This window comes from Phasianus colchicus, chromosome 1, assembly GCF_987193195.1.
Source record: "Phasianus colchicus chromosome 1, bPhaCol1.hap1.1, whole genome shotgun sequence".
Taxonomy (NCBI): Eukaryota; Metazoa; Chordata; class Aves; order Galliformes; family Phasianidae; genus Phasianus; species Phasianus colchicus.
Genome location: NC_143436.1, coordinates 175,715,642 through 175,733,724, shown reverse-complemented (window position 1 = coordinate 175,733,724; position 18,083 = coordinate 175,715,642). Strand labels below are relative to the sequence as shown.

General features: G+C 37.3%; 1 protein-coding gene across 3 annotated transcripts in view; it reads left to right on the top strand.

The window, feature by feature from the left end:
• BRCA2 (BRCA2 DNA repair associated) overlaps positions 1-18,083 on the top strand; it is a 40,446-nt gene that overhangs the window by 3,447 nt on the left and 18,916 nt on the right. For all 3 annotated transcript variants that reach the window (XM_090133288.1, XM_031615829.2, XM_090133293.1), the window contains exons 4-13: positions 1,692-1,937; positions 3,311-3,416; positions 4,259-4,311; positions 4,416-4,456; positions 4,549-4,660; positions 6,236-6,291; positions 7,203-7,317; positions 9,457-10,629; positions 11,447-16,168; positions 16,685-16,777. In XM_090133288.1, coding sequence (XP_089989414.1) covers positions 1,692-1,937; positions 3,311-3,416; positions 4,259-4,311; positions 4,416-4,456; positions 4,549-4,660; positions 6,236-6,291; positions 7,203-7,317; positions 9,457-10,629; positions 11,447-16,168; positions 16,685-16,777 — 6,717 coding nt within the window. The remainder of the gene's footprint in view (positions 1-1,691; positions 1,938-3,310; positions 3,417-4,258; positions 4,312-4,415; positions 4,457-4,548; positions 4,661-6,235; positions 6,292-7,202; positions 7,318-9,456; positions 10,630-11,446; positions 16,169-16,684; positions 16,778-18,083) is intronic.

Here is an 18,083-nt window from a genome sequence, read left to right as displayed (position 1 = left end):
TTTCCTTATGTATGCAGGCCAGGGTCAGTCTTTTGCCAGATGAGCTGGTGGTAGTACAGCACAGTAATCACAGAAATGCAGGGGCTAGAAGTGACCGCAAGAGCTTGAGTCCAACCCTCCTGCTAAAGCAGGAACTCTATAATAGGTTGCACAGATAGGCATCCAGGTGGGCCCTGAATATTTCCGTAGGAGGAAACTCCACAACCTCTCTGGGCAACTTGTTCCAGTGCTTTGTCACCTTTACCATAAAGAAGTTGTTCAGCGTGTTAGTACTGAATTTCCTGCGTTCAAGTTTTAGGCCATTACTTCTGTGAACCACTGAGAAGAGCCTGGCCTCATTCGTTTCCTACCTCCCTTTAGATATTTATAAACATTAACCACATCCCTCTTCAGTCTTCTTTTCCCCAGGATGAACAGACCCAGGTTACTAACCTTTCCTCATGAGGGAGATGCTCCAGGCCCTTTATCATCTTTGTGGCCCTCCACTGGACTCCTTCTAGGAGATTCCTTTCTTTTTTAAAGTTCTGAGCGCCCAGAACCAGATACAGTACTCCAGACGTGGCCTCACCAGCACAGAGTAGAGGGGGAGGATCAACTCCCTTGGCCTTCTGGTCACATTCTTTTTAATGCACTCCGGGATACATTGGTCTTCTTGGCCACAGGGGCACACTGCTGGCTCATGGCCAATCTGCTGTTCAGTAGAACACTCAGGTCCTATTCTGGAGAGCTCCTTTCCAGCAGGCCATCCCCTAACCTGTACTGATGCATCTGGTTATTACTCTCCAACTGCAAGACTTTACACTTGGTCTTGTTAAGCCTTATCAGGTTCCTCCCTTACCAACTCTTCAGCCTGTTCAGGTTTTGTGGAATGGCAGTACAACCTTCCAGTGTGTTAGTCGTTCCTCCTGGGTTTGTATAATCAGCAAATGCTGGAAGGGATCTGTTTAACCTGCTGTTATGTGTGAAATTGAATGATTTAAAAAAACTGGATGCTCATTAGCTCTTTGGTTAGGTTTGCTTATGGTCTTAGAAATTTGATAGGTTTCTTGTTTGTTTATATTTTGTGGGAATCAGAACTCAAAGCTATGTCCTTCTAGGAGGACAGGCTGAGAAAGCTCAGGCTGGTCAGCCTGGAGAAGACACATTTCAGGGAGACCCGAGAGTGACCTTTCAGTATCTTAATGGGAGGTATAAGAAGGAAGGGGACAGATGTATTAGCAGGGTCTGTTGAGGACATGGGGAAATGGTTTTAAACTAGAAGAGAGGAGATTTAGACTAGATATTAGAATTTTTTTCTTTTTACAATAAGGGTGGTGAGGCACTGGAACAAGTTACTCAGAGAGGTGGTGGATGTCCATCCTGGAGACACTCAAGGTCAGGCTGAATGGCACTCTAAGCTCCTGATGGAGCTGTAGGTGCCTCTGTTCACTGTAGGTGGGTTGGACTAGGTGGCCTTTAAAGGTCCCTTCCAATACAAGCAACTCATTGATTCTGTGATCTGTCCAGGAATAGATTTATGGCAGTGGAAGAGGTAAAGCATTTTGCTACTAGCATATGAATGCATAATGTATATTTTCCTATCCTGTATAGATCTTTGATTCTGTACAGCTAACTGTGATGTTCTCTTACATGTGTCATATATAGAATTAAAATTTCTTTTTTTTTTTTTCCCTGTATGTATTTATTCATAGACTTGGGGCCTATAAGTCTTGACTGGTTTGAAGAGCTCAGCTCAGAAGCACCCCTCTATGAGCCTAAGTTGCTAGGAGAACCTGAAGGTCCCATTGGTTGGCTTGATCAAACTTTTAAAACTCCAAAGGCGAAATCCTCTACAGACAGCCAGCTGGCATCAACTCCACTGATTTTTAAAGAACAGAATACAATGCCACCTTTTTCTTCTCCTGGAAAAGAATTGGATCAGAAAAAAATGGAAACAAGTGAGTAAATTTTTACCTGCTAGCCATTGTACCTATCCTTATTGGAAAGAAAGATGAATCTTTTCTATGGAGATATATGCAGGATTGTGTGTAAGAATTTTTTTATGTAGAAGAATGTCTAACCCTTTCCCTGCAGTGTTTCATTTGTACATCATCTGTGTCCTCCTAGCAATAAGATAATAGGTTACAGATGAACACAAGTCTCTGCTGTTGTTGAATTTGTCCTTAGACTCCAAAGCAGAGCCTTTAAAGGTGTAGAACCATCTCAGCATTCAAATATAATTTTGCTTCCATAGAACAGTTACCCTTCTCATTTCTTTTGTTTTTGAGCTTGTGCTCACCTTAGCTGGGACCACATTTCTTCTAACTTTAGCTATGCAAATTTCCGTATTATTTTAAGTCCCTAGTGAATTACTGGTAGCATTTCACAAGATAGAAACAAAGGAGCCCTATGGTGGTTCTGTTTCACAGCAGACAGTTGTTTAGACTCCCCTGTAAAGTGAAGACTGGTACTGAAGTTTCAGTGGTTACCCATGTCTGGCCCGAGGTCTTATTCTCTGTTTTCTTGGCTAGTCAAGTGGCTCATGTGCCTCTGTTTCCTTGTGAAAATGAGCACATGGATGGAGGTGAGGTCTGCTACTGGGGTGCAGACCTGCAGTGCATATAGACTCAGGAACTCAGGAGTAGAGAGGAATGCAGAAATCTAATTTCTGAGAAGGAAATCCACTGGCGTTTTTTCACTGGAAACTGTTTTGAGTGGATGCTCATTCATGCGAGAAGCTCACTGTCAGGGGTTCTGCTGCTTTGCTGGGCATACTTTCTCTTTTACGTGGGGATGCATGTAAGTAGCATCTGTTGGCAGTACCATTGGCAGCACCTCCAATAACAGTTTCAGAAATATATATATATATATTTATTTAGTGCTATTTTTATTTAGTGCTACTTAAATCAAGAGATGTTGTGTCTTACGTAAATTTGAGAGAGGTCAATGACAATGCATGTTTGGATGCACTCAGTCCCCTCTAGGGGTAGCTTCTGCAATGATACAAAGTGCAAATACAGTGTAGCATGCTGACATTGAATATGTAGCTTGAATAATGTCTTGGAAATACACTAAAACAAATCTTAACAAATTAATAAAGCGACAGAATGAATTATTTTTGATGGTACATATAATTTTGGTGGAAATGTGGTGAGCTGTTAGGATATAGAATTTGTATATGTTCAAAGCACTAGAGGAGAGCATAGCGTTAGGTGTGGGTTTTGGACTGAAATCATATTTGATATAATTTTTTAAAGCTTATCTTTACACTTCAAAATTGAAACAGTTACTGCAAGATTGTGTTGCAAGATTATTATGTTTTATGTTGTAGGCAGAGAAAATTTGCTAAGTCCAAATATGGCAGGAAGAAAAACGGATCAAGAAAATCAAATACTTGCTTCTCCTCATGGTATCTGCCACAACTACACTGCTGCTAGGTATGCTAAATTAATCAATGTGGGTATAAGATCCAGATAAACTGGATTTTAAACAAAAAGCACTTTAAAACTGATGTATTTTTCTGCTAAACTTCTTTAGAGTGGTGAATAATCTCACATATCTCATATGTTCATGGTACTTGTAGGTTGCTAAACAAATGGAAAATAAAATGCTAGCTAATTCTGAAGACTTCTTTACTTTTAGGTGATCTTCCAATTATTTTTCTACTCCTTTGTAGCTGCCATGTGACAGTTATTGACAGTATTTCAGCTTTCCAGACCCTTTATGTCCAGTGCAAGAGCTAAGAATTGTTATGCATCACGCACTTCAACAGTAGTAGTTTGTAAAACTGTATTAACTGTATTTGATCCTTCCTGGGATATTTTGGTAATGGCCTTGGGTGTTGTTTTTTTTTGTTTTTTTGTTTTTTACACATAAATGCATATTTTTTAGATTCATCTTCTGAAGGCTCTTGTCTTGATTATAAAGAACAGTTGAAATAATTACTTAATTAGAATAAATTAATTGGGAGTGTTTCTATAGTTTTGTACATTATGTTAAGATGTTCATAATTCTATTGAAGTCTAGCATATTGTTTATCAAACAAATATCATTGAAAATTAATATGTTTCACAAAGGAGGCATTTTACTGTTTGACATAAACTCAGTAGGGTTTGAAATTCTGACTGGTAATTAGAAGAAATCTGTTATTTAGTCAAGGAAGTAGCTGTGGTTGCAAAGAAAAGAAATAACAGAGGCAGTAATGTACTTAATGTCTGCTATGAATATTTACAGTCATTTTCAGAAATGGATACATTAAATTTATTCTTTTATTTTGCAGTCCAACTACTTTAAGGAATACTTGCAGAACACCACAGAAAAGTAATATACCTGGTTTGTATTTTCATTTTTTTCATTCTACAGGCTGTCTGATATGTGTAGATATGTCTTCATTTCTTAGGATGAACTTGTTGTCCTCATTATGTAATGTTTTTTAGGACCGTATGGAAGCTTGTTTTGCACACCAAAATTTTTAGAGGTAAATATTTCATCCCTGTACTTTGTTCTCTTTTTGTGGAGTGCTATGTTTAGAATTCTGTATAAAAATAAAACTTAAAAATATATTTCTAGATCCGAACTCCAAAACGTATTTCTGAAAGCCTGGGTGCAGAAGTGGATCCAGAAATGTCCTGGACGAGTTCTTTAGCTACTCCTCCTACACTTGGTGCGACAGTGATAATAGGTAACTCTGAAAATGAACAGTTGCAAAGAATTAAAACCTTCAGGTTTTGACACTTCATTATTATTATTTTTTCAACTCTTTCAGTGATGCTTTGTGGGTGACTGTAAATAATGTAACCCTAAGTAGAAGAAATGAAATTAAATGTATCCTTGCTTTGCAGATGTTTTCTTCTCATGTATGAGGATTTAGGGGATATAAATTTAGAAATAATAGAACGAAGCATAGAAAGATGATTGGATAATGATTCCTTGTGTTTCTTCCACCAAAAAACTAGACAACTATTAAGTCATGTGAATATGTTATTAAGTGTAAGGTTGCAGCTTGTTGAGTAAAATTCTCCGTAGCCATGCTGGCTTTGGCATTTTGAGGCCAAACTGTTTTATTGGTGCAGGTAGGCAGACTGAGATCCAGTTGAAGACTGTATTTCCTAGATTATTCGGACCGGATGATTCCTGGACCTTATTTCCTATACAGCTGCACAAACAGCAGTGCCAATGTAACTGAGCTGATGGCTGCTTAGGTGTCACTAACAGTGATGTCAAACATCAAGGCTTGACTTGTTGTAAGTGAAATTTCTTTAGCATGGTTAACAAGCAAAATGCAATTTGAATTAATAAGTTGATGATTCTTGAGAAAATGGAAAGACCTGGATGTCTGCTTATCTATTGGCAGTGCTTTTTTTGTTACTGTAAAACTATCACTGTATGAAGTTTATAAAGTATACAAACTTGCAAAGCATCTAAAGCATACTAGGAGTGCATGTCAGAACTGGAGATCCTCTCTGTTAGCAGGATCTGGGTGTTGCTCTTAGCTGGGTATTTGTGACTTCTGAATGATGTGACTTGAAGGACTGGGGGAAGCACCCATAGTTTAACAGTACACTTCTAGGAAATGAGTTCTGCTTCGAACTTTCCTTCTCATTTTCTTATTTCCTGGATGAGTACAATTATTTTATAGTCATGAAGTCAACTTTCTGCCACCTGTTACCTGTAAAAGGAAAACTAATTTGGCTGCTACAAAAGAGGAGTTCAATTTATTAATCTTAATACCACAGAGGAGCCTAGATGCCATGTCTATGAAAGATGTTATTTCAAGATACTGCACTTAAATCATCTTAAAAGTAGTGTTCACGTTCCCCATTTGTAATGGAGTTGAAAAGATATTACTGTTCTTGTACGTGGAAATGGAGAGGAAACAAGTCCCTTGTAGCAGCTTGAAGATCTCATCCAGATCCTGTGACAAGAAAAAAATGAGGGAGTGATAGCATGAATAACTGCTGGAAAGGGGAATGGCAGCAGCAGTAGGCTCTTAGTGGTAGACTGGTATGCCTACATGGCAGCAACCAGATTATGTAACTTAGAGTATTTTAGGCTGTTAAAAATGCACACGCTGTTCCTCAGACTCACCTGTAGGATGTTTTAGTTAAAACTTCTAGTTAGTTTTATTAGGTTTTTTGTTTACAGATTTAAGGTGCATTTAAAATAATCAAATGAAAACCCTCCCAAATCAACTGTATTTCATCATACTCAATAACTTAGGAGCAAATGAATTGACTTCTTTGTCTTTCTTCTAAAGCTAGAGAGAATGATTCTATTTCTGGAGCAAAGCAACAGGATGAAAGAGCTGAGATAGTAAGTAGTTTTTAAGAGCTGTGCTATTCCTTAATTTCAGTTAAGCTCTTTAGTTGTATGCTTACATTCCTGGAGCCAAGAACAATAATTCTGTCATTTTCACTCTAGGTCTTCCTATCTGGCTATTCTGGCTGTTTTAAGTTACTGCTCACTGAAGTAAGCTTGCAAAACACAGCTATAGATCATATTTTCACAAATACCCCCTTTGAGGAATATTTTCACTGTAAAAAATAAAATATAAATTTGGATTCAGTAGCAGTGGGAGTCATTCAAAGAAAAACCAAAGCTAGGAATTGCAGCATACCAATTGTCTGAGGGTTTAGTTGTTCCACTTTATTCCCCTCCTGTCAAAGTTTTGAGTTATTATTTGATTTAAGTTGTCCAGTAAGTTCTTGTGCTCAACCCCTATACTAAGAGTTAAAATTGAGGCTTCATTTCAGTCCTTTGATACCATTATGTAAAGGACAGTTCCTGCTTAACTGTGGTTTTATATATTAAAGCCAAATGATTATTGAGACTGAAAACCAGGAATGTCACTACTGGGATTTCATTCTTAATACCTGAAACTTCACAGATAATATTTTTAACAGCAAAACCACCACACAAAGAGTGGTGCTTCTGTTTCTTTTTGAGAGGCTTACTTTCTGCATGCTGGTGAACCCATTCACTGCCCCATGTGACCCTGTGTTGATTACAGAATGAAAGCTGATTTGCATTGAAGATGTAGATCATCTACTCACTGATTTGCAAGAAGTATAACTGTAAAAACACTACTTTTTATTGTAAGAAATGCGGAATTATTTAGAAATTGCAGTTGTTTATAGCTGCGTGTTTTACAGTTCATGTCACTGATACATAGGATATATAAACATACATTCCATGACATGTTTGGCTGTATCTTTGGTTTGCAGGTTTTGCACAACTTTTTATCTAAAGATGATGAATATACTGCAAAGAATGATACAAGTCTGCTGTCTATACCAGAGACAGTAAAACTAAATGCTAAAGACGACATAAAAGATCTTGGTAAGCATTGGTGTTTTATTGCTATTACTCAGTGTATTGTGAAGGAATGCTGAGGTTAAGTTACATAGTATTTCTTGAAATGACCACGTAGCCTATTTCCTCTGCCAGCTGTCTGCTCCCACTTTGTGAATTGGCTTGCCTTTGTGAATTTAATGTGGCCATTTAAAAAACAGAACAACAATTTCTGTAAGTCCACAAATCAAATTAGATTACAATGCCTTTGGATGACAACCAGATTTGTATTGGTATGAGTGAAGGTGTAAGACCATATGGAAAAGCCGAGAGAGAAAAAGGGCACAGGCTCAAGGGGAGCAAGACTGCTATTAAGTAGGTTTAGTGTAATTAGGAAATTTCACCTCAATCCTCATTTTTCTGTGGTGAGTTTGTTTTTTTTTTTATTTTTGCTATATCCTTTATATACTCGTTTCATCTATTAATAGCTCACAGCATGACAAAACTTTATGAAAAAAGAATGTTATTCTTTAACAAATGCAAAATATATATAGGCAAAGAAAAAGAAGTTTTAATTTTATGTTCACTTGTGAACAAGTGAAAATGTATGTTTCTGGTTTGAGCTTTTTGGTTATTTTGAGAAACAGTGACAGAAGGGAAGAATATTAACGGAAATTTATTAATCATGCATGGATGTAAAAGGATGTTGTTTGACACAGGCTAGATGGGATGATATATCCTTGGGATTGTTGTCTCTCCTCATTTGAATTGAAGGGAATGCCATGAAAGCATTGTTTGACAAGTGTAAAGAATTATGAAATAATCAGTTTGGCATTTGACAAGAACATCTGAGAATTGTAAAATCGCCAAGGTTGGCAAAGACCTACAAGATCATCCAGTCCATCTGTCGGTGTATCACCAATAATTGTCTCTAAATCATGTCCCTCAACACAGCATCCAAACATTCCTTGAGCACTTCCAGGGAATGCTGGGGTCAGAAAGCATTGAGGCTTGCAGAGCGATACATACTGCTGGTTTTGTAATGTAGATTCAAGCATGCTAAGGGAAACAAGGGAATTAGTAGAAATGGGTTGAGTGCTGTGTTTATAAGGATTCAAACTTGGACAGTTCTGACAATCATTCAGTGTGTTACTCTGGAGCAGAAATGTTCCAAGCCTCTAATGTTTAAGACTCTTTTTTTTTTTTTTTTTTTTCAGTAGAGGTGTTAAAGAAAAGAGATTAAATAGTTATTGCTTAGTTATGACATCAACTGGGGGAAAAAAGACGTTCTGTTTTTCAGTCCTAGTTTTAGAGGTTACTTGTTTTCCTGACACATCAGTGAACTTAGAAGTCAAAATGAACTTCCCTGGTTTTGTTGTGTTGGTGGGATTTTTTGTGTGTTTTTTTTTCTTTCACTCCTTGGCATCAGAATATTCAGTGTATAATGAGTATCTTCATAATCTTTCAAATATTTCTGGTATTCTTCTCCTGTTAAAGGTAATAGCTCCTGTTTATGTTAAAGGTAGTACAAATGGGCAGGGTTGGAATACACTCACAATTACAGGACAGAAGGATGTGAATACAGAAGTTACTCCAGGGGAGTGCATCTTTCAATCTGTAGTGTTTACAGTTTCTTCCTTTCGAGATCTTGTTTAGATACCTTCTGTGACTTAGGCAAAAAAGTAGAAAGTAAAGAGTATGGGCAACTTTATGAGATGTGTTGAGAGAGGTGGCTTTATGCATAGAGCAGAGGGCATGAAACCATCATTGAAGTATACTATGGTTAGCTGCATGTGTGTGTGAAAAGTACTGAAAAATGGTCTATGGATCTCCATATGGGAAATGTTTCAGGCAGTAGTGTGTTTAACAGTTAGAGTAGATAAATAGTTCTGAATTACAGTTTCATATTAGAGACTTTCACCACACAACTACCGCAGTCTTCAGACAGCTGGGGCGTCTGTACATACATGATTTGCCCCATCTCCTCCCTCTAATAGCTGCTATTAAAGAGTAACCTATTTTAAAGACATACATTTATCTTTCCAAATTGAATCCTGAATTGAATGAAGGTAATGACCATAAAATTGAATGCTGTATTTACCTGTAAAAATACAATTCTATTCTTAACTTATTTCTGAAATGTAATTTTTAGTACTTTTTTTCTTTTCTCTATTTTCAACTATTTAGAGTTGGAGATGTTAGATGGTTTATTTGGTGAGATGAATAGCTTTGAGGATTCATTCAACTTGCCTGCTGAATCCAGTGGAACTCTTCTGCTATTGCCACATGCTCTGCATGCAATAGAGAAATGTGAAATAAAAACAGATGAAGCACAAAGAAAGGGTGATGTTCTTTCTGAACAACGTATGAGAAGAAAGACTGCCATTTCACAGGAAGTGAAAGCTGATAACTGGACTGAAAAAAGCTGCTGTGTTGAAGTGAAGGATTCTGTATTCCAGAACACTGATGAAGACATGGATAGTAAAGACAGCTGCTTAATAGGGCATGAAAAAGAATTGGAGTATCTTAGGATTGCAGGAAACTTGCAAGATAATAGAACTCAGAAATCATCTGTGAATGAGAAGCTTGTGAAAGATGTGCTGTCTTCATCAAGCCAGTGGTCTCAGCTGAACTTGTCCGATCTTGATATAACTCATCTGGAAACATCTATGTGTAGCCCTCCACAGTCTGACTTATGTAGAGAGAAATGTTTACAAGAGAAGTCAGTACTAATGACCAAGGATGATGTCATGGAAACATCTTTACTGAATACTGCAGGCTTGAAAAATGCACAGGAGCTCTCAAGTGCCAGTTTGTCAGAAAACTGCGGTGATATGAAGATATTTAAACACAATCCAATGGCAGAAATAACTCCAGTAAAACCTTTGTGTGTGAGTCCAAAGTTGGTAAAAGGATGTGCACGTGAAGAGGTTTCTAAAATGAGCTTTTTAAACTGTAGTTCTTTTTTAATTGAAAGTACTAATGTCATGGAGTATTCTGTAGTCTACAACAGCACCTTTTCCACGCATTTAAAAGCAACTTCGAAATCTGTGGTAACTGATGTTCTTTCTCACCCTTTTATATGTCGCACTGCATCTCCAGATAATTGCAGTGACCTACATTTAACAAATAGTGAAAATGCTCTTAGAAAATCTAGCTTTAAAAGCCTAAATATGTTATCCAGATTGAGGAAAAAATCCAAGAGATTTATTTATACAATAAATAATACTCTAGTGTATCAGGAAGAAAATGTGCAGAAAGAAGTAACCTCTGAATCACCTGCTAATCCTGTGTTAACACGTTTGGAATCTGATTTACATGAATTTAAAGGTTGTCAGGTGGCCGCAGATGGTAATCAAGGTATGTTATTAAGCTTTTGCATATTTTTGGAGGATTCTCCATTTACTAATTACCTTTTCTGTAAATACTTAAAATTGTGTAAAAGCTTGTATTTGTGAGAAAGTAGATCTGCAATTATTTTGTTTAGTGACAGAAGAGCATAAATGTGTTCAAGTAGTCTGGTGTTAATTTACTGTTTTCACCTCAGGTTATCTTCTGCAATAGAAACTTCCACAGTGAGCCACTATTCTAATGAAGCACATCAGTTATGTTTGTCAATGCTGTTCAGGCATCCAAAGTGTCAAGGGCTGTCCTGTCTCCCGATGATCTCTTAGATGTTATAAACAGAATGTTAAAGATTTTTTTTTCTATAAGTAGGGGATTTAAGGCTGTTTATCTGTTTCTTCTGGAAGCACAAAATACTTAATATACATACATACATATTTAATGAAAGCAAGGACATACTCTGATTTTTAGAAGCTTGGTAGAAAAATTGCTTAAAATTAGGAACAGGAGCACCATTTTGTAAAGTTTGAAACCAATCCTTGTGTTGAGACAAGGAACGGAAGCCCTTCGCTTCAAATTTCATTACAAATAATTATTTATTTCATGATGGCATTAACTATAGCCTTTTTGTTACTGGCTACTAGAACAAAATTAGAGACAGATCACAAATCCTTTCAAGGCATTCACGTTTGAAAAGGAAAGTGTTATTTATGATACCAGCGTTAAGCATATATAGAAATGCTCATATAGGCCAATATTGTATGACAATTTGAATTTGCATTTGTTTGAATAAATGAGAGCTAGTTTAATGTATCTTTTCTCTTTCTTGTAGACTGCTTGCTTTTGGCTGAGAGACAATCAAATGTCAAAGAAAATAATTTCGACTTTCCTACTATGGAGGTAGACATAATGGATAACTCATCTGATAATTCTGTCAACAATAGGCTGAAACAACAAGAGCTGAGTGACTCAGGAAAAAATGTAAGAGAGAATCAACCTGCTACCTCATTTAAATGCTTAGAAGAATCTCATACTCGGAGTGAACACACCACAGATTGTTTAAATAGTGGAAGAATTTCAAATATAAAACATAAGGTACTAACTTCGGCATACCTAATGGCAAGAAGGTGTTCCAGATTGTTTCCTGAAGACTGTTGCTTAAGGAAAGGCAAGAATGATGCATATATCAGTCCTAATATGAACAGTCGAGCTGCTGTACCTCAGAGCCCTAAAGGACAGCCTCCACAGTCCTTTCCTAGTTGCAGTGATTGCTTGATTGATACGCACCATGGCACTGCATTTGTGACAAACAGAAAGTTCAGTAATACTTTGAGTCAGACCAAGTTTGGCATGAACAGAGTCGGTGATAACTCTTGCAATAAAATATCAGCTGATAAAAGGAGTGCTACAGATCAGTTGTCAGCTGAATATAGGGAAATAATTGCACCTTTGGAAATAAACTGCTTACAAAACAGTAGTACTGGTTTAAAACAATGGGGGAAAGAAGATGTAGCTGAAAATCAAGATACTCTCTCTATTAAGAACAGTGAAAACTCTCAAGCAGCTGCTTGGAATAATATATCTGTAGAGGTTGCTGAAGAAATCTTGGATTGTATAGATAATTCTTTGAATGAAGTAATTTCTGAAGAAGATAGGCAGTTAGCACCTGTGTATTTCAACACAAAGCCAATTGAAAACCTAGAACATAAAGGGAAATCATCAGGAGATCTTCACACCTGCAGTTCAAGTCTGAGCTTTGGTGGCTTCCAGACTGCTTCCAATAAGCAGATTAAATTCTCTGAAAGCAGCATAGCAAAAGGCAAAATGCTGTTCAAAGATATTGAAAATGAATGCTTTGAAACCTCTTCCCTGGAAAGAGTGAGAAATTTTTCAAATCAAGTTCAAAAGGAGAATGTATTTTCTTCAGATTTGGAAAGCAAAACAGGCAGTACTTCACCTGGTTTGCAGACAAGGTGTACACAGTATATTCCATGTAAGGTTGATTTGTGTAAAAACTCGCTTAGTAATCAACTATCCATGCAAGAACCAAATCAGTCTTTGACAGCAAGCCAAGAAGCTGAAATTGCTGAACTTTCTAATATCTTGGAAGAAACGGGTAGCCAGTTTGAATTCACACAATTTAGAAAGCAAAGTAACATGATACAAAATCATGTTGAGCAATTTGGAGCAACAAATGTGGAAAATGCTTCTAAAGAAGGGGAAGATACTAATTTCTATAGCACTCTTAAATCTGAAAATCATGTAATAAATGATGAGTATTGCAGTAAGTTGAAAAATGAAAATGAATGTAAAATGGTAGAATATGAAAAAGAAAACACAGTGGTTTTCCATAAAAATAAAAAAAAAGTTACTTCTACTAACTTGGACAGAAATGAAAGTGGAACATCCAACCATGAGAGCTGTCCGGTACCTTTACAGGCCAGCTTTTCTAATTTTGTAGGATTTACTTCAGCTGGAGGTAAAAAAATAAATATTTCTAAGGCAGCTTTGACCAGATCTGCAGAGCTTTTCAAGGACTTGGATGATGATAGCTTTTTGTTTAAATCTTCTGAAACCAATATCAGATGCTGCAATTCAGATGGGCATGTGTCTTCTAACTGGAATTTTATCAGATGCCAGACAAAAGAAGGTGAAGGAGGTATACTTCGTGTTCCAAACATAAGGAGCATAGGTCCCATTTCCCATCATTCAGAGAAAGAATATGCGGAAGATATTAGTACCCCATGTAAGGAAAATACAGGAAACTGGACAGAAATGTTAAGTGATAATGAAAATGTTGATTTCAATTGTACTAATGCTAGATATTCTGCCTCCGGAATGAGAAGCAGTTCATCATCCTTTAAAAAACCTCACCAGAACTGTAAAAATTCTGATCAGTTTCTGAATCAAGGAGACAGCCAAGGTGAAGGTTGTTTACAAGAAGACACTTCATATCTGATGTGTCTAGGTGATAATATTAACAGTGCCAAAGAACATGGTTTAAGTGTTTCAGATGAAACGGAAAACCTGTCCCCTAATCAGAAAGAAGACAGAAAGCAGGAAGACAAACACTTGCTGCTAAACTGTCAAGCTGCAGATACTGATGCTGTATCAATTTCTGACTCATCTTTGTGTAGTTCTCTACGTGATCTCAATGTACAATGTGGGGAAGGAGATGCAGATGTTTCAGAGAGCTCTAGTAAACGAAAGACAAATAGTGTCAATGTGGAAGGAGAAGACTCCACACATAAGAACCTGTTAGTGAGTGAAAGTGGGGTTAAAATAGGCTCTTACCAACATCATCGAGTACCTTCTGAGCAAGAGACAGATGTTGAAAAAAACGAAGTTAAAGGGACTTATCTGACTGGTTTCCATACTGCTAGTGGCAAGAAAATAACAATTGCTGATGGATTTTTGGCGAAAGCTGAACAGTTTTTTTCAGAAAATAATGTTGATGTAGGAAAAGATGATAATGACTATTTTGAGGACTGCTTAAGGAAATATAATAAAAGCTATGTTAAAGGCCATGGCTTATGTATAGATGGTGTTGCTCAACGTGATGCAGATGTACTTAATTTTAAAGATACCCTTATTCCTGAAGAATCTGGGGACCTACTAAAGCAGGCAATAGAGGGGAGTCCCATTAAACAAGCTATTAATCATGACAGCATTAAAGTGGGTGCATTTATTACTGTGGATGAAGAATGTGAAAGAAATTTGGCAGCTCAGTGTGCAAATAAGGAAGCTTATGTCAGACCTGGAAATTCAGAAGTAAAATCTCTTCCTGGACATGGGAGCAATTCTTTAAGTAGAACTCTTTTGTTTGAAGATAGAAAATTCTTTGCAGAAAGAGATGTGGAATACTCAGCAAAAAAGAGGGATAATTCAGAAAGCAAGCCTGACTTTCCTCTAAAGTGTGCTACATCTCTGCATTTAACAAAGGTGTCAAGTGACCCTGCAGATAATTCTGTGCCTGGTGGTATTATTAAGACTGTATCTGCTGAGGATAGTTGCAAATCTAGTCAGTCCCTCCTCTTAACTCATGGTAGTGTTCCAAAAAGTGCCTCACCTTATCTGAACTGTGGCAGTAAAGAGATTGGCTTAAAACACTTAAATGAACCTTGTTCTAATACAGACTGCTTCACAAATACTGCAGATAATGCTCACCAAGAACAGCCTGAAGTCGATCTTCCTGAAGATGGGACTAATTTAACCTGGTTACAAGAAACATCACTTATTGCTGAAAGTCAAAAGAGTGATCTGAAACAAGTGTTCAGTACAGCAAAAGGTAAAGCAGTCTCTGTTTCAGAAAGTGCATTAGCAAGCATCAGGCAGATGTTTCAAACAGACTGTGACAAATATGTAAAATCTGAAATTGAGACTAAATCAGGAACTAATCAAGCAGAGATTGCTGGAAGTTCATCTTTTAGCATTCATGCTGGGGCTCCTGATTTTGCTACATTTTTAGACACTACAAAAAATGAGATGAATTTGGCTGCATCTCATTTTATTAATAGAAATTGGAATCTTATTGAAAACAATCACCAAGTTGCAAACACATTTGCAGATGTAGATTCTGTTCAAGATTCTCAGATGCAATGCTTCGAGCAGAAGAGTAAGCTTTTAGGACACTTGCCTGTGCCTGATAAGCAGAGGGAGCAGTCAGGTCCTTCGGGCAACTTTGGGTTTTTCAGTACAGCAAGTGGGAAGCCTGTGCAACTATCAGAAGAGTCGCTAAAGAAAGCTAGACAGCTCTTTTCTGAAATGGACGGGAACCATTCACCAGGGCTACAAGATGCACATTTGCTTGAAGGTGTTGAAAAATCCAGAAACCGTGATGAAATATTTCCTAGAGAAATGCAGCTAGCGCTGCCAAGAGGGAAAGAGAATGCCAGCACTGATAAGATATCAAGTCCTGCTTTGGGGTTCAGCACTGCAAGTGGAAAGCAAGTGACCATCTCTGAAAGTGCCTATCGGAAAGCAAAGGCAATTTTAAAGGAAGCAGATGACTTTTTAAGCAATGAGCTTGGTGTTACAGATGAACTTTGTGAAATTAAAGGGAGTGGTCAACATGCAGAATATTTAACTGGTAAAGCAATTTCAGAATCCAAAAATGAAAAAAGCTGCAGTGAGGAGCTTGACTTGAAAAGCATTCGCCCTGAAGAAATGAAGTCATTTCCAAGCACTCACCGTGTCAAAATTACTGAGTATGTACCACAGAGTAAGAGAAACAGCCAGTCAGCACCATTTAAAAATAGCTTTGAGCAAGAAGAGACCAGACTTTTTAGAAAAGGAGAGCTGAATCTGGGGATGAAAACAGAGTCTGAATCAGATTTATGCAGTGCTACATCTAAAGCAGAAATAAACATTTTCCAAACTCCAAAAGGCTACTTGAAAACAGAGGCTGTAGAAAGTGCAAAAGCTTTTATGGAAGATGATCTTTCAGATTCTGGAGTCCAGGTTAAATCTGCACAGTCCTTCGTTGGCAAAATGTCAGATAACTTTCAAAATAAGCCGTTTGGGAAGAGACGCTTGGAAGAAAAAGACTCACTTGGTAGGTCTTTGTCTTATGTCTGTTTGATTCAATAATAATAGCTCGTGATTTTGCATTTAGCATTGATTTTTTTTAATGGGAAGTAGATCACCATAGACTCGTATAGGTGCACAAGCTCAGGTGCAAGTGTTGGGAAGACTAATGCAAGAAACAGTGAGTAGGCATAAAAAGGTATATGAGAGTATGTCAGGCCAACCCCAGACAGCCCATGCCACAGCTGAACTGTAACCTAGAGGGAACAGACCTACTGATTAGAGAATAGTCTGACACAGGCTGCCTTATACGGAGCCTTGAAACCATTCATGGTAGCACCATACAAGCTTCTTCCTGTGCAGAAGAGAACTCTGTAAAACATGCTGAACTAGCTCTGTATTGAAAAAGGATGTTAAAGTCATTCAAAAACTTGTTAATTCTGTTTGCTGTGACTTCTTCAGTGTTTTATTTGGCAATTTAGTTAAGTTGTTCAGTATTGGCAAGAAACTGAACTTAATAGTAACATCCCTGTTTTTATCCTAGGAGAACCTCCAATTAAAAGACAGCTACTGCTTGAATTTGAGAAGATGAAGATCCCCCCCAAATCTTTGAAACCTTTGAAAAGCACTCCTGATGGTAATCCTGGTGTTCTTATGTTCTAAGCAGTAATCTCATGTTAAACTTTACCTTTAAAATTCTTTAGTTTCCAGTTAACTAACAGAAAGTGATTGCTTAAGTTATTGTTCTATCACTACAGTCTTGAAAATTCAGGGAAACTGCTATGGTGATGTCTCTGCTGACTTGAAGTCATGTAATTAGCAGCATGTCATGTGGTATCTAAATGCATTAAGCTGCACTGCTTTTGCAAGAAACCTGCTTTATTTCCATCATGGTAGGAATTCATCCAGTTTCTCACAGAAGTAAAGCTCACTATTACCAGCTTCAGTAGAAGGAATGTGTTTTACTCATCTGTGAATTTTCAATCAAAATTTATATCTACAGGTAAATAAGAAGGTACTGATGATTTTATCTTACAATGGTTAGTGCAGAATATGCTTGCTGATAGCTGTGTTACGAAATACTAAAAGCAACCGTACCAGATAATCTGGAGGCTCTGGAAAATGAACATTAAGACTTTAAAGTTTGAGGTGATGCTCTTTGGGAAGCTCATTATGATTGTTGTGTTAGAGTAACATGACTGGATGCTGCTTTTGCTTATGGGATAAGCTGTGTTTTTTAAGGAGCTTGTTCTTTCAAAGCACTGCGTGCTGTCACCTAGAATTCAGTACCACAGTGCACATAGTAAATCAGAAAGGCTTGTGCAGCTAGGCATTATTGCCAAGTAGCCTGAGATGAGAGGTCTGTATTTACAGCTGCTGATTTTGAAGCCTTGGAAATGATACATCATGTAAAATAATCCTCTTTGGATGGATTGGTTTGATGTTACAGAAGACTTCTGTTTCACACACAGGGTACTGTAGTATTGCTGATAGTTCTGTGAAAATTTCTTGCATCTCATTACTGTCACTTCCATTTTTAATTGCCTCAGCCAGCTGTCCTCTAACCTAGGTAGTGACCACCATTACTCACTGCAACAATTTAGAAGCATAATCTTCCTATTCCTTTCTCTTAGTGAATGACACATCCCTTGAGGCTGCAAAGCAGTGGTGCTATATGTCTACTAATGTTACTTTTGTCAGATATTTGGTCCTGTTTTGGTCTGCTTTTTTGTTCCTTTAAGGAGGTACTTTCTATGCCTCATTACTCAAAATGGAATTATACATGAACTTCTTTTGCAAGTGAGAATTACTACTTTATTTAAAGTACTTCAAAATATAATCTAAAGTTTTAAGGAGAAAGTTGAAATGAGAGTCGTACTTAAATGGTGAATGTTTTCTTTCACTGCATCAGATACAGGGGAAAAAAAAAAGAAACAACATAT